Genomic DNA, 20449 nt, shown 5'->3' on the forward strand with positions numbered 1-20449 from the left:
GTCCCTCAGCGGGGCGGGGGCGGGGGAGGGGGACGGTAGTTAAACCGCCCACCGGGAGCCCCGGGCGGAATGGGCAGAATCCGCGCTACACACTGCCTCGGGGCGGCCCCCTGCCCGGCCCGAGGCCAGCCCGCTTTGTAGAGCCGGCTCCCAGCTCGGCCCCTGCTCCGATTTATGAATGGTGGCGAGCCGGGGTTCCTCCGGCCCATTGTGACGTCACCCTCGCCCCCCCGCCCCCGTCCCGGCGTCGCTCCATTCACGGAGGGGGAGGGGCGGGGCCTGGAGGGGGCGGGGCCGCCCCCACCGCCCTCCTTCCCCCCGGCCGCCGGGAGCTAGAGGATAAATCCGGGAGCCGCGGGGCGACGGGCGCGGTGCGCGGACGCGGCGGCAGCGGCCGGAGTCTCCCGGGGGGCCCGCCGCCGACGAGGGGAGACGGCGGCCGCGGCGGCGCTGCCGGACGCGCGGCCCGCGGAGAGCATGGTGACGGCCGGAGAGCTCCGGGAGCTGGAGGGGAGCGCGCTGCGGCGGCTCCTGAGCCGGGACGAGCGCGAGCGCGCCGGCGGCTCGGGCGTCGGGCCGGGCGGGGGCACGTGCCTGCTGCTGGACTGCCGGCCCTTCCTGGCCCACAGCACGGGCAGCATCCGCGGGCGCGCTCCCGGTGCGCTGCCACACGATCGCGCGCCGGCGCGCGCCTGACGGCCCGGCCCGCCTGGAGCAGCTGCTGCCGGCCGCCGACGGGCCCGACGCCGAGGCCCGGAGCCGCCGCCTGCGCGCCGGCCTCTACGGGGCGGTGGTGCTGTACGACCAGCGCAGCCGGCGCGCCGCCGAGGCCCTGCGCGCTCCCGACGGCGCTCTGGCCTGGGTGGTGCGCGCGCTGCGAGGGGCCGTGCCGCGCGCGCCCGCCCCCCTCTACCTGCTTCGAGGTGAGCCGCGTGTTTGCCTGCGGGCCTGTGCCGGAGCCGGGGGGGGGAGGCCGGGGGGAGGGGGAGGGCCGGGGGGGGGAGGGCCGGGTCTCGGACCCTTGTCCGGGGGCGGCGGGCGCGCAGGGCCGGGGGGAGCCGGGGGGGGGGAGGGCCGGGGGGGGGGGGGGGGGGGGGGAGGGCCGGGTCTCGGACCCTTGTCCGGGGGCGGCGGGCGCGCAGGGCCGGGGGACGGGGGGAGGGGAGTCGGCCCGGGGAATCGCGGGCCCCTTGTTGGGTGCGTCCTGCCTTGCTCCGGTGGCCGCCACCTGCTCCCCGTCGGGGCAGGACCGTGTGCTCCCGGCCCCCTTTGTTGGGCCACGTGTCCGGTCGGACCAGACCCTGCCCGGCCTGGGGACGGGGCCCGAGCGGTCCCTTAGGGTCCTTCCGACCTGGTGGGCGCCAGATGGAGTCCGAGAAGCGGGCCTCAGACGCGTGCGTCGGGGTGTGAAACGGCTCTCCCACACTCGGGACTCCCTTCCCCATCTGTAAGGTGAAGGCGGGAACAGACAATTTCTTAAGGATCCCTTCCAGTTCTGTGAAGCCCCCTGCCCCCTCCCCCGCTTCCCAGGAAACTTTCACCCTCAGGCGGAGCTCAAGGCCCGCTGTTCCTGGGAGGGGCCCCTTCCTCGCTGCTTCCCCTCTCCTCAGACCAGCTTCCTTACGCCCCCTCTCCCTCCCCCGCCCCCGCAGATGGGACGAGACCAAGGGCCCGTCTCTTAGTCCCCCAGCCCAGCCGAGCGGCCCTGCAGCCTCAGGGGCTCTGGTTACTTACACGCAGGCTTCCGCGCCATTTGCCCCATCAGCTGTTGAAAAAGGCCAGTGACCTCTGGCCCAACTAAGAGCTCTTTTGAGGTGGTTTCCCCTCCTGCAGCCGGGATTCTCCCTTATTCCCCCGTATGCCGCTAAGCAAAAGAAAGAAGGCGGTACCGCCTTGACCGAATGGTCACTGGCCTGGAACAGGGAGCGGCAGAGGTGGGAGTCTCAGAGCTGAAAGGATCTGGGAACAGGACGTGTCTTAGAACAAAGTGTCGGGGGTGGAAGGGGCCTTAGAATGGAGGTTGGGATGGAGCGGCCTTCGGAGGATGCATTTCTAAAAGATTAGTTGTAACTAATTGTAACTAACTAGGTTAGTTTAGTTACAACTAGTTTTCTGTTTACGATTAGTTTTCTGAAAGATTGTTGTAACTAACTAGTTACTAGTTACTAGTTAGGTAAGATGCATACTAACTAGTTACTAGTAATTAACTAGTAACTAGCAGGAAGTGGCAGAATCAGGGGAGTTGCTCCCTTCCAACTCCTTCATGTTACATATACCGACGGTCACCTGCTGGCTAAAAAAGCAGTGGGGAACGTTTTTTTCACTCCCTGCCTTACCTTCACCAGGTTACTATAGCAAAGGTTGAAGAAGACAGTGCTGTTCTTTGTTTGTTTGTTTGTTTGTTTTTTTTCCTATGCTTTGGTCCAGTTGGAGTGGATTATTTCTTTTTTCAGTGTAACATGGTTGAAAATTCCCAGCAATTTGTATTCTTTCCTGCTGATAAGATTGTAGGGCTCATGAGAAAGAGGAGGGAGAGAGGGAGAAGACAAACTATATCGTACACTTCGGAGTTTTGTCTGGAGACAGCTGCTCCAAGTCATGTGTGATTCATTGATGGTTTTAGAGCGGAAGTTTCAGTCTCGCCAGCAGGCCTGTAAAACAGCCACGTATGGCTCAAACCATATTTTGAAATGTCATTGGGAAATATTTAGCAAAATAAATATATATACCTTATGTATATTTACATATACCCCCCCATTTATTTCTATTTGAATTTGCTACCTTTAGAGGCCAGCAGTTCCATAGAGTTCCACTAGTAGGGGCTCTTTCCTTTGGAGCTATTGATGAGAACTTTATAGACTCCTGGATCTTATAGCTAGCTGGAAAGGGACCTCAGAAGCCTTGTAGTCCGACTCTTTATGATCCCATTTGAGATTTTCTTGGCAAAGATACTGGAGTGGTGAGCCATTTCTTTCCCCAGCTCATTTTACAGATGAGGAAACTGAGGCAAATAGGGTTAAGTGACTTTTTTGTCCAGTGTCGTATAACTAAGAAGTATCTGGAACCAGATTTGAATTCAAGAAGATGAAACTTCCTGGCTTCAAGCCCAGAACCCCATTCATTGTACCACCTGGCAGGCCTAGGATGGATTCTCTCTCTAGAAATGGAAAGGGACCTCAGAGGCCAAGTCCGATTCCATCTTTTTACAGAGGAGGAAGTTGAGGCCCAGAAAAGAGAAGTGACCCTCCCTTCTGACTAACTCTTGTTTACTGTTCCTTTGTGGCATCCTCTGCCCCTGAAGGGGAGCAGGGAGAACAATAGGACATCAGGATCAGTCTCTAAGCCCATGGCAGTTTGAGAGGTTGGGACTGCAGGGTCTCAAACCCTTGTGACTGCAAAATGGACATTTTTATATTTCTGCCCCTCTATCGCCCCTTTTAGCTTCTCTTACTGCCTTCTTTCAGGCTTAATTAGGGTAGATGGGTGGGATGAGCAACTCCAGGGTCAGGCTCTGGGAAGTATTAAACCATCTATCCAAGTTTTCTCTTGGATTTTATTCACCACTTCCGATTTTGCCTGTTTTATCCCAAGGAGCCATGGAGCCATTTAACTTTGGGCCACAAAGATTGCTGCTGTCTTGCTCTGTCAGGGACTGTATCCAAGATTTCTGGATTACCCTTTTCCTTTTTTTCCTCACAAGAAGTAAAATCTTTTCCAAACATGATTCCAAAATGAAGGTATGCTATAATTATAGAAAGCCCCCTCATTAACCAATATAGTAGTCTTACCAAAAAGGAAATGAGGTCTGCCATGACTGGATTTAAAAACTGGATGATCTCTTTGTAATTACTGCTTCCCATTCTACACATTCACCAAGCATCTCTTTTTTTTCCCCCTATTTTTTTCCTATTGAATTTTTCCCTATTGAAAGTCTCAGTAACATTTGAATATGATCCTTGGAACCACATTAGTTTGTAAAATGAGAGGATGACAGAGAAATGATATAGACATAGGAGAGAGACTTAATATCCAAAGCAGTCTCCATATTACCCAGAAATTCTCTTTTTCAGTGGCTAGAATAGAAATATAGAATAAAATAGAAAGACCAGCTGGAGTCTTGAACCTAGCCTTCCTCCCCCCCACCCAAGTCCATTACCACCACCACCCCCCAATTAACTTTGATCCTATATTCTCTAGAGGGTGTTTCTGAGGCTTTTGCTATCTTCTGGAATATCCCCCAAAGGGAGCTGCCCAAGGTTCTGATTGCTTTGCTGTGCATTTTTATTCTTCAAGTTATGATTCCTCTGCTATTTCTTCTCTTGCTATTTAACCTGCCCACTTTTTTTCTATCATAAGTACTTTTAATGAGCACTTCTTTTTGGACATATACCACCTGTTTGCACATCAAATAATATGACAGAACTCTTATGAGAATGTCACAATTGTGCTCAGATATGGTCAGAATGAAAACAAACATAAGTACTGGCACAAAGCATATGCTGCCTATTTGCTGAATGCTGGCTGTATATAAATCTGGCAGGGTACCTTCTTTCTATATGGTTTCAGTTCTGCTAAAACTTGGCTATAGCGTGTTTGTCATATTTGATGTCATTGTCCTGCTGTCTGGGATGGAAATAGATATTATCCTACTTGGTGTGGGCAGTAAGCCGTTACTGTTGGAGAAGACGGAGTAGATCAGGGTTAGATCTTTTTGTATCCTGGACTTCTTTGAGAATGAAAGTGAAGCCTGTGGATCTTTTCTTGAAAATATGTTTTTTAAATGCTTAAAATAGAATATACAGCATTACAAATTATATTGAAATTAAGATGCAGTTCTGTTCTTCTACCCAATTTAAGTTCATAAACCTCCTGAAATTTATCTAAGGACCACTTCTCTTGCCCTGGGTTCTTGGATTAAGAATTGCTGGACTGCAGCTTACAGTTACAGGATTTGGGGCTGAGAAAAGCCCTATGTGCCCATTTAGAATACTGAAGCCCATGTGAGCAGTATATTTTTAGAGCTAGAATAGATTTCTCAAAATTTCTTTCCAAGAACATCAACTTGGACAAGGCTTGGCAGAATAGAATATGGCTGGGAAGAGTAGCTTGTAGAAATGTCACCTAAAAAATTAGGTGGAAGTAGTAGACTGATCAGCAGACACCATCAGCTTTCAGGGATCTCTGTTATCCCAAGCAAGTCCTCCTGGACTGTTATCCGAAGGGGTGACGATGGAACTACACCTGCTTATGTTCCTTAGCCTTTAGTGGTAGTGGAATGGAGTGATACTCACTAATTCACCAGCATCTGGGAGAGGAATCTTGGAAGACACAAGCAAGAGCTCTAGACTAGTGCTACATATGGCAAAACTGAATTGGACCATGGCTACACTCCTTATTGGACATTGGGTGGACAGATCACTTTCTTTCTACAGGGTTAATTTCCTCAGCTATCAAATGGGAATAATCCTACTGGCATTGCCATTTTCACAAAACTCTTGTTAGGAAATTTCTAAATGAACTCATGATGAAAAGTGCCCTTATCTCAATACAAGTTATAATCTTCATCACAAGTCATTATCTATCATTCATCCATATTTCTATCCATCATCTATCTGTTCATTAAAAAAAAATAACTCAAGCCTGCTTCATGGAGGTGAATGGAATTTTCTTAGACCCCAGGGATGATGAGAATATCTGTTGTGTACACCAGTCCTTAAGATTTGTAAAGCGCTTTCCATATAGTATCATGTTTGTGTAGAACATAGTGAGGTAGGTAATATGGGTATTATTGTCTCCTTTTCTTGGAGGAGGAAGTGAAAACTCAGAAAAGGATTGTAAAATTAACTGTAAATATATTATCAATTGTCTACTGGGTTCTAGGCATTGGGGATACAAGAACAAAGAGTAATAGTTCTTACCCTTTATGAGCTTACATTTTATTGGGGAAACAACATGTAGATATTATATATATATATATATATATATATATATATATATATATATATATATATGACTGATACAAATTCAAAACAAGGGAACTTTGGACAAAGAAAGTTCTAATAGATTGGGGGGAGGACAGGAAAGGTCTTCTGCACAAGGTAGAACTTGAGCTAAATCTTGAAGAAAGCCAGGGATTCCAGGAATTGGAGATAAGGAGCAGCTTAAACAATGGCATAGAGATGAGAGATGGGGCCTCCTTTCTGCAAAAATCCTCAAGTGGGTTAATATGGCTGGATCATAGAATGAGTGGAGTGGTGTAAAGTGTAAGAAGGCTAGAAAGGTAAGAAAGGACCAGATAGTAGAGGTTTAAATGCCAGAGAGGACTTTTTTGGAGGTAATAGGGAGTTACTAAAGTTTATTGAGAAAGAGAATGAGATGTGTCAGACCTGTACTTTAGGAAAATCACTTTGATGGGTATATAAAAGACTGGAGAGGAGAGAAACCTCAGACAGGAGATCAATTAGGAGACTGTTGAAAGTTGGTGAGAGACTGAATTGGAGTAGTGACTGTGCCAGGAAAGTGATGATATGTAAAAGATGTTGTAGAGATAGAAACAACAAGATTTGACAACTGATTGTGACTGTGTGGAATGAATGAGAATGATGAGTAGTCAAGAATGGTGCCATCTTTGTGAATGTGGATATCTAAAAGAATGATTACTTCCTTGAGAGAAATAGAGAAGTTCAAAAAGGGGCAGTGAATTAGGGGACAAGGAGAAGATAATGAATTTTGTTTGGGATGCCTTGAGTTCGAGATGCCTATTGGAAATCCATTTGAAAATGTCTAAGAAAAAAAGGAAAATGTCCAAGAGGCAGTTGGTGATGCAGGAGTAGAGCTCCAGAGAGAGATCTGGGGCTCAATATATAAATTGTGGAATTATCTGCATTGATAATAATTGAACCCATTAAAGCTTATTAAGTCACCAAGTAAAAGAAGAGACTTGTGATATACTGTTATTTAATGTATATGATATAAATGCTAATCTTATAAATGAAATTGAGGAACAGAGATAGATACACATGTAATAGGAGAACCAAGAGAGCAGTGTCATGGAAACCTAGAGAAGAGAATTTATCAAGGAGGAAAGATTTATGACATCAAAGCCTGCAGAGAGGGTAAGAAAGAATAATGATTGAGAAAAGACCATTGGAGTTAGGAATTAAGAGATCGCTAGTAATTTAGAAGAGGGAATTTCAGTTGAGGAGGTCAAAAGCTAGAATGTAGACCTTTGCAAAGGTCTCAAAATATTTGGGTTTGAAAAGACAGTGAGAAGAGAGGAAATGAAAGCACCAGATGTAGATTCCCTCCCCACCCCCCCAGGAGTTTGACTGAAAAACAAAAGAGATCTACATATAGGAAGGTAGCTTTCAGAGTCAAAAAGGCCTCAAGAATTTTTACATTAAATGTTTGATTTCCCCACAATTACAGGCAAAAATATTTTTAAACAATCACTTAAAAAAATTTGAGTTCCAAATTCTCTCCCTTCTTTCCCTCCTTTATTGAGAAAGCAAGAAATTTGATATAGCTTATACATGTGCCATCATGCAAAATATTTCCATATTAATCATGTGAAAGAAAAGACAGACCAAGAAAAAGTTTTTTTTTTAAAGCCTACTTTGATTTGTATTCAGAATTCATTAGTTCTTTTTTTTGGAGGTAGATAACGTTTTTCATAAGTCCTTAATTGTCTTGGATCATTGTATTCCTGAGAGTAGATAAGTCGTTCGTAATTGATCATCATACAATATTGCTGTTAGTATCCAAAAGTATTGGAGGAGTGAGGAAGAAGGAGAAATGGAATTATGAGTAATTATCATCATCATCATAAAGGAGATTCAGAGTTGATGATCATGGAAGCAGAAATCAAAGGGTTACCATTCCTGTATGTTGTAAATAGAGGTGGTGATGGGAATATGGTGTGATTGAGGAGACAGGGAGGCAAAGGTGTTAAAGGAAGAATCCGTTATGATGAAGTCCTCTTGTGTGAAGGCAGCTTTTGGGGGTAGGTGGTGAACCAGCCACTGAACTCATTGCCCAAGGAAGAAGAATGTTGTAGGGGTTGGTAGATAACAATCAGAAGCATTTACGTTGAGGGATGTATAGTGTGAACCTCACAGGAGAAATGATGGTGGTCAAGGGAAAGCGTAGAAGTGGCAATGGGAAGCACTGAGTATTCCTACGCCTCCACCTTGAATTAATCAGGGAAGGATATGACCAGTGCTGGAAAGAAAAGCTGGGTTATTTTCATATAAAGGAAACTTAAGAGGTCATCTAGTCCAATGCCTGTGTTTTACAGATGAAGAAAATATGAGATCTGGGATGAAGTGAGTTATTTGCCAAAGTTATGAAAGTCATGACAGTGAATAGACTTGGGATGGAAAATGCCATCTGCATCCAGAGTAAGAACCATGGAGGCTGATTGTGAATTGAAGCATACTATTTTCACCTTTCATTTGTTTGCCTTTTCTTTCTTATGTTTTTTTTCCCTTTTGGTTTAAAGTTTCTTTTACAACATGACTAATATTTAAAAATATTGTACATGTATAACCCGTACTTGCTGTCTTAGGGAAGGGGAAGGGAAGAGAGTGAGGGAGAAAAAATTTGGAACACAAAATCTTACAAAAATGAATGTTGAAAACTATCTTTATATGTTATTGGAAAAATAAAATAGTATTGAGGGAGAAAAAAAACAACAGAAAGTAGTGACAGTAAAGATTTGAACTTGGGTCCTGACTGTACATCTCCAGGCTGCTCTCCATGGTTCCAATGTGCATCTAGGAAACAAACAGAAAGCGCCTCAAGGATGTTTTTACTAGAGGGGTGTAGCATGTACCTGGAGAAGAATGCCTCAGTGAATATAGCCCTCTACGGCCTGTTATCCTATAATGACATTGGAGTGAGAAGGGATTCAGGTTCAAATCGAGCCCCTTGGGCATAGTGTCAGGGCAGGTGACTTTCTCTCTTCCTCAGTTTTCTCCTCTGTAAAAGAGGGGCTGGACTCGGTGGGACTTAGAGGGGTTTAGCCGTCTCTTGGGAAGGAAAGCCCTCCCAAGGCAGACCGTCTGCTCTCCCTAAAGAGTTGCCCCAATCACTGTGAGGTGAAGTGATTCCCTAGAGTTCCACTTTGCCAGGCTGGTCCACTTGAACCCAGGTTTTCTTGACTCCAAGGTCAGCTCTCCAATACTAAGCTGGACTGCCTCTCACAAGCTTCATTAGAATGTAAGAAAAATGGAGGCAGGAGAAAGCCATAGCAAGTGGGGAGAGTGGGAAGGCTTTGTAAAGGAGATAAACCTCAAAGGAAGACCAAGATGTCTAGACTGCATTTCACTTGTGCATCGGCTTGAGCAGTTGTGTGGAGGTGGTAGATGGGAGTGTCTTGTAGGGAAAAACTAGAAAGCTGGAAGCAGAAGCTTCTCATGTCATTCCCATCCCCCACCTCCCCCGTCAAGTCCAGTGGAGTGCAGATAAAGAACTTCCATCCAGGTCTTCCTGACTTCAAAGTCAGGGATCTATCTACTGTAGCCCACTGCCTCGATGGCCATGGCGGGGAAACAGACCCAGAGTGAGGGGGAGGACATATCCTCAGCCGCAGGTTTCTTAGTGCAGTGTTAGTTACCACACCTCAACCCATGGCTTTGAGAAGCAGAATGGTCATTGCCAGGATATGCTCAGAACAAGGGAGACGTTGTCAATACCTAGTTTAGAGCTTGAACGGTCCCCAAAGAGATTCCATCCCACCCTTCCCTTCTCTCCTCTCCATGAATGTTTTCCTGAAGCTCAGAGAGGCCAGAGGCCTGGGTAACACTGGCTAAGACCTTTCTCTTTTCGATCCTTGGTTTTCTCTCTGTGAAACAAGAGGTTAATCTTAAATTCTCTGAGCTCTCATTTAGCTCCGAATCTAAGTCTCTCTGCTTTTCCAGGATCCCTTCCACTAAGATCCCTCCAGCTCCCCTGGGTCTGCTTTTAGTTAGTGCCCATTGTGCAACACGGGCCTCGGACCAATCCCCTCTTCCTGTGCTGCTGGGATGCATTTCAGTGCGTTCATTGTTTGTAGAGACTGGGGGAGATGCTGGCAGGTGATGAGAGATGGCCTATTTTTATTGTTGGCTTGGGAGGATGTGCAGTGGCAGCAAGGGAGCTAGGAAGAAGGGGAGAAGCCTGAGAAGTCTCTGTCTAGTTCTTTCAGGAGAGTTCTCCAGGTGGCTAGTCCGTTATTGTGGATGTGGCCATGGGGTTCCCCTGCTCAAGAAGCTTCAGGGGCTCATTTTTGTCTATAGAATAGATACAGGTAAACTTGATGTTGTTATTAAGGCATTTCAGTCGTGCCCGAATGTCTGTGACTACAGTCGGTGCTTCCTTGGCTGCAGTATTGGAGTGGTTCACATTCCCTTCTCCAGCTCATTTTAGTGAAAAGGGAAACTGAGGCTCACAGGGTGAAGTGACTCACTCAGGGTCACACAGCAAGTGTCTGAGGCTCAATATGAACTTAGGCCCTAGCTCCAGAGTTGGTGCTCTCTCCACTGTACCAATCTCTGTCTTCTTTTTAATTTCTATATCTTCAATCTATTTTAGTGTAATTGGCTTTTCTTGAAATCACGTAGAAGATGGAGATTGGATGGTGGGGAGATGGTATGGAGGACGACATGAACAAACAGACTGAAAGGGCAGGGTGGCAGTAGGGGCAGAGGGAGGCCCAGTTAGTTTGCCACGGGCTCTCATCCCAGGGGGCTGAATGTGCTGCTGCCACCCTCACCACTGACCTCTTGGCTCTCCTTTGCAGGTGGTTATGAGAAGTTTTCCTCTGAGTACCCAGAATTCTGTTCCCAAGCCAAGTCCCTGGCCACCGTTTCTTCCCCCATCCCCACCACTGTCCCAGAGCCTCCTGACCTGGGCTCCAGCTCCTGCGGCACCCCGCTGCATGACCAGGTATGTTTGGGAAAGAGCCCCGTGAGGGAGGGAAAGCTGGGTGAAGGCAGCTGTCCCAGGAGGCCGATGGGGATCAGAATTGGCAAGAGGGCAAGCTAAGGACCCCTGGCTTCTGGGTCAACCCAGATGTCTCCACAAAAATAACGTGCAGTCAGGGCCCTGGGATTTCCTCAGTGGGAGAGGGTCTCCTGCTGTGGGAGCATTGTGGTGCCCCTGAACCTCTCAGTACCCTGTGATTCTCTTAATAAATGCTTTTCTGGGCATCAATCCACTGTCCCTGCTGTGCCAACAGGACGCTTTCTGGACAGACCCATTTGACTGCCTTGGGCCCCTAGAGGAGGATTTGGGAAAAGGTTCCAGCTGACTTTGAGAGCTGGGTTGGGTCCGGGGTGGTCACCCTCGGGCTGGCCACAGAAGGCTGCGGGGTGTCCAGGATGCAGGCTCACTGGGAGGCAAGACTGGCAATGTGCCCCAGCTGTAGTGAGCCTGGCAAAGGCCGGGGGGCAGCAGGCTGGTCAGGGAGCCGCCGAGGAGGTGTGCCTGTGCTGGGGCCTCTGTCGGTCATTCCGTCAGCGAGCGCTTTGTGGATGGGGAGGGTAGTGGACTAGCCAACTAGTCACCTCCTGCCCTCGGGGAGTTCACAGTCTAACAGGGGAAATTGGGATTTGTCATTGGAGTGTTGAGGGATCTAGCTGTGGCAAGGGTTGGACTTGGCCTTTCTGGGAAGGATGATATGGATCTGATTCCCATTCCCACAGCCATTCCCACAGCTGGAGAGTGGGGATATGTATGGGGGGGATGAGGAGGGTACTCCCAGAGAGTGGCTGGGAATGGGTCCGAGATGGGCCAGATAAGGTGACTTTTTGTGTCTGATATTGGGTAAATGCTACTGATTGATTGATTAATTGTTAAGTCAGTCACCTTACCAATCAATCAAAGATTGCTCCCTTCCTCTCAAGCCTGTTGAATATTTCCAAGGTTCTCCTCAGCTCCAAATCTCCCACCGTAGGAGAAGGCCAGCTGAGAAGTGGGGATTCGCCCCCCATTCCCCACTCTGACTGTTGGCATTTGTCCCTCCCTTTCCTCCCCTGCCCTGTTCTTCCTCTGCACGGCCTCTGAGAGCTGTCTCCACCTTGCGCAGGGCGGGCCCGTGGAGATCCTTCCCTTCCTCTACCTGGGCAGTGCCCAGCACGCAGCCCGGAGGGACACGCTGGATGCCCTGGGGATCACTGCACTGCTGAATGTGTCCTTGGACTGCCCGAACCACTTCGAGGCCCATTACCAGTACAAGTGCATCCCCGTGGAAGATAATCACAAGGCAGACATTGGTTCCTGGTTCATGGACGCCATCGAGTTCATTGGTACGTTGTTAATTAGGGGTGATATGGGTGCATGACACCTGGGCCCCACAGGACAGAGCCCTTTCCCCCTCTAAGAGCCCCCCTTTACCTGTTCTCTGAGGACAAGAGATGCGGCCATCTTCCTTCTGTCCCACCGTGGGGGTGATGGGCGGCAGGGGGCAGTGAGCACGTTCCCTTGTCTTTGCTGCCCAAGGATGGCTGGAGGAAAGACTCTGGGGACAGAATTGAGAGGCCTGGCTTCCAGGGCCAGGTCTTACCCATCCTGCCTTCGGGCCTTGATTTCCTCCTCTCAAAATGCAGGATCCAGACTGGCTGGTCTCTGGGGCTTTGCCAGCTCTCAGTTCTATTGTCCCAGGTCAAAAGTTAGCAAACCATGGCCTGCAGCCTCTAAAACTGTTTTAAACCAGGAAAAACTTCCAGACAACACTAGGAGCTCCCCAGGCTTGTTCCAAGAATTGCCTGTAGGGGCAGCCCTTGCAGTGAGGATGGGGTGATTGATTAGTATGTGGGTGTAGGGTCAGTCAGCAAGCTCTGGTTACTCTGGGCCAGCGGCAGGGATCCAGAGAAAGGCGAAACGAGCTCCTTGGGAGAGGTGGGAGGTGGGGGAAAGTAGCATGTACACTGCCTCTCTGATGAGGGAGCGGATGGCTTGAAGCTTGGCTAAATCCCCTTATCTTTATTCACCCCTCCCTCCTCTTCCTCTTCTTTCTCCCTCTTCTTCCCTTTGTTTCCCTCTCTTGTTTCCTCCCTTCTCTTTCCTCTCTTCCTTTCTTCTCCATCCATTCTCCTTTCTCCTCTTCCTTTCTTTCTCTCCCCTTCCTTCTTTCTTCCTCTATTTTTCTTCCCCCATACTCCCCTCATTGCTTCCTACCTTTCCTTCCCCATTCCTTCCTCTTTTCCACTCCCTTTCCCCTTCTCTCTCTTCCCTCTTCTCCTGCCTTTCTCCTTTTCTCCCTCCACTCCTTCCTCCCTTCTTTCTTCCCTCTCTCTGCTCCCTCTCCCCCCTCCCTCTCCCCTTGCTCCCTTCCCCCCCTCCTCTCTCCTCCCCTTCCCCCTTCTTTCTCCCCCCTTCCCTCTCCCCTCTCCCCCCCTCCCTCTCCTCTCCTTCCTCCAGACTCGGTCCAAGCCCGCCAGGGGCGGGTGCTGGTGCACTGCCAGGCTGGGATCTCGCGCTCGGCCACCATCTGCCTAGCCTATCTGATGATGAAGAAGAAGGTGCGGTTGGAGGCGGCCTTCGAGTTTGTCAAGCAGCGTCGAAGCATCATCTCGCCCAATTTCAGCTTCATGGGGCAGCTGCTGCAGTTCGAGTCCCAGGTGCTGGCCACGTCCTGCGCCGCCGAGGCCGCCAGCCCCTCGGTGACAGTGGCTCGGGGGGAGCCGGCCAAGACCTCCCCCTCTGCGTCCCAGCTTGTCTTCAGCTTCCCCGTCTCAGCCCCCAGCAGCCTCCCCTATCTCCCCAGTCCCATCACCACTTCCCCCAGCTGCTAGACGCTCCGGGGAGGGCTCTCACTCCCCCGTGTTGAGGCTGCAGCCCCGGGCCTCCTGGGGTGGGCAGAGACCCCATCAGCTTGCTTCCACGCTGGGGTCCCCCAGCAGTCACCCTGGGTCTGATCAGGACTGCTTTTGAGAAGTGCAGGGCTGTCAGAGGCTCCCCTTCCAACCCTGGCTCTGCCGCCGGCCCGGTGTGGGCTGCTTCCTCCTGCTGCCTGGCCAGGGGCCGCTCAGCTCCCTTCCTCCCTCCTCCAATCACGGGGTCACTGCAGGCCTCCTCCTCCTGCCTGGCCCCGGCCCCCCAGCCAGGCCAGCCGGGACAAACCACTGCCTGGGACTAAGCTCACGGCCTCTCCAATACAGCAATAATGGCACATTGCCACTACTGGACACCCCCTCTCGGCTGGGAAAGGCAGCTTCCCCTTTTCCAGCAGAAATGTTTTAAGAGCCTCTTTTTTTGTGCAGCAAGGTCTGGGCCCACGGGCGGCGGGTTGGTGGTCCCTTCCCTCGCTCCTGCTGGCTTCGGAGGCTACCGTCACGTCTGTGTTTGAAGAATCATTTTCATTCCAGAAGTCACAGACAGGCAGGTCAGGATAACAAACTGCCAAGATATTGAGGAACTTGCTTCCTCAGAGCATGAAGTGCAGCCAGCCAAGGGTCAGCAAGGGGGGGAGGGCATGAGGTCCAGCAAGTCTTCGGCATGCTGGTGGAGATGGGCACGGGGGCACCGGTGCCAGTGGTGCTTTTAGAACCTCACGCAGCTTCTTTTTCCAAGAATGGACTTGGTGTCCGGGGTCCTTTTCCCCCAGGAGGGTTCCCCAAGTGCTGGTGGCGATGGAAAGAACACTCCTGGGATGGAGATCTGTTTGGTGGAGCTTCTGTTTTCCTGATCCTATGAAGATGCTCTTCCCTCACGTGTGACTTGATATCCCTGAGATGTTCAAGCTTCATGGGGCCAGCTGTCATAAACCCTGTCTGACGGCCCTAGGCTCTTGGTTAGGATGAATCAGCTCTCCATCTTCTCCATGACTATCTCATGGGTTGGTTAAAAGGGAGGTGCACCCAGCAACGCTCACTGCGCACACCCTGCTCCCAGCACCCAAGACAGTCCCTTGTGAAGTTGCAGTCCCTGAAAGTCACCTGAGGCCAGGGGTATCACCTGAGACTTGTAGCAACAGGAGCAAGCCCACAACATGTCCTTTGTTCTCAGGGAACTGAGAACAGTTCTAGAAAATGGCCATTCACTGATGGGGAACTCGGGCCGTTCTACTATCTACAATCCCTTTTGGAACGGATCCTGTTACTGTTAGTATTGAGCAAACAAATCAGCTTCTCCCCAACTCCCTTCACCAATTCCTCTTGGTTGGGCCCTCTGGGGTCAAGCAGAACTAGACCAGCCTCTTCTCCGGGAGAGATTTTGGAGGACAGCCATCATGGTTTCCCCGAACCTTCTCTTAGCCTGGCTAGGAACGCTCAGCTCCTAGCCTCCTCTGACCCGGCCTCCAGGGAGGGTCGTCCTGGTCCTGGTTACCCTCTTGCCCCCCTGCCCTTTGCGTCCAAATGCAACCTGACTGGGTAAGGGAGATCATCTCTCTCTCACTTGCCCAAATCTCATTCTAGTGTCATGTAAAAGAATTCTCAAATGCAAAACACATTACAGTCTATGGCGTGGGGCAGGATGGGTCAGGCCTTGACCCCAGGAATGGTTGGTTAAGACTAGTCCTCCCCCATGTCACAAACTCTGAGCATCCTTGTTGCCTGGATATGCCAAGTTGTGGTACAGGTGCAGAAATCTGTAGGAGTATGTGTGTGGTATATGGAAATTGGCTCACCAGGAGCCTCTGAGCCACTAAAATGCCCAGTGAAAAAGGAACTCTCTTCTCTGTTGTTCCATTCCCTTGAAACATGTTTGTCTTCCTGCAAAGAAGCCCTCTAGCAAACCACTGTTCTTATGGATGACGAGTCCTTTGGGTCCCTCGGACATCCGGTTACAGCTGCCTGTGACCAGAAGGCAGAACCTGGGCACAAAAGGGCACCACCTATAATTTACTCGGTCAAGAGAGCCAAGAGGTTCCCCCTAGGCATTGGGGTGGGGAGACTTCTATCCTAGGGAGAAATCCTGCCCACTGCATTTCCTCTGGGCTTTCCGGTGACCTTTGAATATGGAACCTCTCCTGGTGAGATCACGAATGCCAGGAGCCCTTCTTTCCTAAGCCTGGCAGTTAGGGGGTAGATGTATTAGTGGATGCCTTCCCTGGGAGGAACCAGGCCTTAGTTCTCTGGGTGGAGAGAGGTAGGCGGGGGGATGGCTCCAAGTTTCAGAAAGGATTTGTTCTTTGCCTATTTGGAAAGACAGTTTGGGGGGGGCCGGTTTCTGGGGAAGAAGAGCTAGAGGTTGAGAGCCAAGCAAAGGAGAGAACTTATCCACACTCATCCCTGCTGACTGCTAGAAAGCTCCCGGGGCTCAGCCTTGACCACCGTGAATCTGGGGCCCGGCGAGACTATCCCAGGGAATTCCTCTCCTCCACACTCGGCTTTCTTCCCGGAGACTAAGAAGGAAAATGCCTTTCTGGAGAGTGGAGGGAGCAAAGCAATACTCCCCTCCTCCCTTTTGTAAATAGCCTCCCTCCTCTTGCAGAGGAAGATTGTGTCTTGATGTGTCTTGTGTCTGCTGTGCCTGTGTGGTGTATATTGTTTGGGTTTCACTTTGTTCTCTGCTTGTTTCCTTGGTGATTTTTATTTATTGCTTGAAGACGACCATCTGAAGAAAAATAAATGCATTTTCAACAAACAGTGCTGCTGCTTTTCAACTTTGCATGGTCTTCTCGCCCCTCTGCCTGATTGTTCCCTGCACACAGTGCTGCTTGCATGACTGATGTGTGGGCCCATGCACGTGGAGTCCAGTGTAGAGAAAAGGACACTCCATTTAAAGCCATGGGATCTGTGTTCAAATCCTGTCTGCTAGTGACTTGCTGTGAAGGGCAAACTCCTTCCCCTCACTTTGGGCCTTTCTCAAGGACCAGCTGTCCCATCCTGGCCTAGGAGACCCGTGGATGTAAAAACTCTAGACACATTTCCTCAGTCTTGTTTCCACAGTCCATGGTTTGGACCCTCACAGAGTCTTCCTGTTTATCCTTGTTACTCTGCAGCTTATTAGGCTAAACCCTGTGCTCTAGTCTGGAGCCTCCCAACTTGTGTGACATCGTTACTTCCAGGTTTTTCAAATATAAAACGAGAGGGTTGGACATATACCCATATGCACGTCTAAATCCCAAGCTCCCCCCACAGATGGCCCAAAGAGAAGTAGGGGGGAGACCATGGGTGGGGGCGACCTTCAAGGCGTGGTTCTCCTTGTGCTCTAGCTGTGATTACTTGCCCGACCCTGGCACCGTGCCAGTGGGAACAATGTAGGATCTTCCAAAAACTTTTTGTGGGAAGCTCAGGGTAAAACTGCATTGCAGATGGGCAGAGGACGGCTCTTCCTCTTACCCCAGTCCCCCTGACTCTGTGGTTTCAATCTGACATTTCAACCCCAGCTCTTGTCCTAACCCAGTGTGGATGGGGCGATGAATGAGCTACCTGGGTTTCTAGCCCAAGGAAGACTGCAATTGGTCCTGATTCTAAGTCTCTGGGGCAGCTAACAAATGGACACCCGCATCCTCAAGAATTCTGCAGGCTGCAGCACTGGGCTGAGAATATGGTGAGATGCAATAGGGATAAGTCTCGCACCTGGGCCCTAACAATCACCCTTACAAATAGGTCAAGGACAGACAGCATCAACCCGGTGAAAATCAGGGATGAATCAATGAATTGGCCACGTGGGGTGCAAAAATGAGGTCCTGGGATGTGGGGCTACATTAGGAAGGGCAGACAGCTGCTAGAAGAGGGAGGGGGCAGTCAGCCTGCCCTGGTTTAAGACTGGACGGTGTCCAGAGAGCACCAACCAGGATGATGAACCTCAAGTGTGTCTTGGAGGGACTGCTTAAAGAAATGGGGTAGAAAGAAGGCCGAGTGGGGGTGTGATGGCTATAGCATCTCAGAGACTACCAGGTGGAGGAACCAGATTGATTTTGTTTGGCTTCCAGAGGTGGGGCAGAACCAAAAGCAGTGAGTAGGGGAGAAGTTGCAAAGAGGCCAGTTTATAAGGTGTCAACAAGACCTTAATCACTGGGATGGTCCTCCCATGGCACTAGAGGAATGGAGGGCTCCCCTCCTTGGAGGCCTTCAAGCAGAGGATGGACCACTACAGGTCCAGGCTGGGACAGTACCTAGGTTGGCCTGGATGGCTACTATCTTCCACCCCAAGGTTCTGTGCTTCTAGGTCCTTACCCTTTCTCAGAAGTACTGTCTAGGAGGAAAGAGACCTGGGTTCCAATATCAGGGCATGTTCTCTGAGCAGACTCCACTGGTTACAGAGGGACAGTTGTTGATCCCTGGCTCTCAGCACCACGATCAGTCAGGCCCAGGCTGGTTACCCTGGTACTCTAGGGTCCTGGCCCATAACTGCTTTAACTGATGTACAAGAAGATCAATTGACCCTGGGAGTCAGAAGGCCTGGTTACTAATGATCTTGCCCAGTCTATATCCACTAGTCCAGCAAGAAGTGTGGGGCTTAGAGTCTGAAGATCCATTTTTGAATCCTAGCTCTATCATTGACTATAAGTCAGCCTCAGTTTCCCTCTTGAGAAAATGAAGGGTTTGGACCCTTTGGTTCCTCAATCATCAGAAGCAGAGAGAGCAACATTTCCAATGTACATCCTACCAGGCTTGAGAATGTTCAGGACAATGAGGTAGGTAAGGTGCTTTGTGAACTACTTATTCCTTCAGGGAACAGACAAGATTCTCTGTCCCTCTTTCTCTCTCTCCCCCCTTCTCCCCCCAACATATACATTGAAGCAAATAGGATTAAGTAACTCATTCAGGGTCATATAGTATCTGAGACTAGATTAGAACCTATCTTCTTGAGGCTAGGCCTGGGACTCCAGATGAATAACCAGTTATTTACAAATTATACGTATAAGGCATTTTCACTGAATTCTTTGGCACAGAAAATATCCTTTAAAATATTTTATTTCTGACACCTCAATTTTCAGTGATTTACTCCACATTAGCCCAAAGGGAATTCTTTGCAAACTGAGAAGAAGCCAAGCTGAATGAATTCACACACTGAGCATGGCTGCGACATGTCTCATTCAAAACCTAGAGTTCAGGCCAGTTCTTACTTCTGAGGTAGGGGATGCTTGAATGTCAATTCTCTGTATTCACTAACAATTAGCTATTGCATCTATCTCATTTCCAAAGTTTTTCTAATTCTGCTCACTTCATTGCTTCCATGTTTTTTCAAGTTTTACTGAATTTTTCTTTATTACTTTACTTTTTAATTTATTTTAATAAGAAATTTCATTTCTTAAGTAATACTTAATCATCCAATTTGTTTTTAACATTTAGAAAATGTTGGGCCCTGCTCAGAACTGAGGAGAAAAGATTTCCCATTCCATTCACAAACATCAATTTGTCATATGGTGGGACAGCCATATCCCCTTTAGTTATTTAGGCTACCTCTACTCGAGTCAATACATAGTGTTGGAATCAGAACGACTTCTTCCTTACCTCAGTTTCCTCAACTGTAACATGGGAAAAACAGCAGTTTTTCCCTCCCAAAACTACTGAGGGGCAAGTGATTAATATGTAGAGCTCTTTGTGAAAAAGAAACAGGTAAAGCTTTATTCTTAAAGCATATCTGATTGTTGCTCCTCTTTGGTGAAGCCAGGTTTCTGTTCTTAGATAGCATTCAAGTCCAGTTTCCTTCCAGGGTAACAGTCCACATCATCCCTCTGGAGGCTCAGAAGAAAACTTTTCTTGCTTCAAAGCCAAGGTCTTTATATGGACAAACTCATATGGTACAACATAGGATTGGGATGAGGGAGGTACCTCTGAAACTCCATCAAAGCCAAATCTTTATATAAATATAGAACCCCAGAGAAAGGGGGGCCCTTTCTCCAGAGTACCTAGATAGCTGAGCTGAACCTTAGATACTGCTTCCCAACTCCAAACCCAGAGTTGGTAAAGGTCCTGCTCTATCCCGGCTTTGTATCTCCTTGGAGCTCAGTCCAGCTGGGACGATTGTGTGGAATGTATGAATTCCCTTACACTGCCCCTGATAAAGGCCAGGCCATTTTGTATGGCCTGGAAAGTGATTTTAGCAAAGGAGAGGAAATTCAGCTGCAGGACTTTTTGATGCTTTGGCAGATTTTCAAATCACTACAAAGTTGGACCATTTCATAGGGTTAACTTCAGTGGTTCTATGAGCCCATAATTGCATCTAGAGATTATAGGGAGCATCTTTTCAAAACAATACATTCTCTAGTGGAGGCCACCATTTGCTTTGTCCAGTGAAGGGCTCCTGCCTCATCTGGTGCCTGGGCTCGATCACTCGGAAACCACCTAGTAGCAAGTGACATTCCTCCTGCAATGTGGATTCACTGGCACCATAAAAATGATTTATTATATTAGATTAACAAATTATTAAAATTATAATAAAATTGCTAATGTGTATTGAAAAGTATTAAATAAAATCCTGTCAAAGAGGAAAAAACATTATTCTTGGTATATAGAAATTAGATCCAGTTCAAAAAATTTTTTTAAGTGCCTGACCACTATGCTAGAACTGG

The 20449-nt window shown here is 49.0% G+C and overlaps 1 protein-coding gene across 1 annotated transcript; it reads left to right on the forward strand.

The window, feature by feature from the left end:
* The first annotated feature begins 348 nt into the window (after positions 1 to 348).
* On the forward strand, positions 349 to 15677 carry DUSP4 (dual specificity phosphatase 4). Its single transcript, XM_031943161.1, is given in 5 exon segments — positions 349 to 642; positions 644 to 923; positions 10781 to 10926; positions 12068 to 12287; positions 13402 to 15677. Coding segments are annotated over 5 exon segments (1185 nt in total). The 5' UTR covers positions 349 to 477; the 3' UTR covers positions 13776 to 15677.
* Positions 15678 to 20449: the final 4772 nt, after the last annotated feature.

Source organism: Sarcophilus harrisii, chromosome 6 (assembly GCF_902635505.1).
Source record: "Sarcophilus harrisii chromosome 6, mSarHar1.11, whole genome shotgun sequence".
NCBI lineage: Eukaryota > Metazoa > Chordata > Mammalia > Dasyuromorphia > Dasyuridae > Sarcophilus > Sarcophilus harrisii.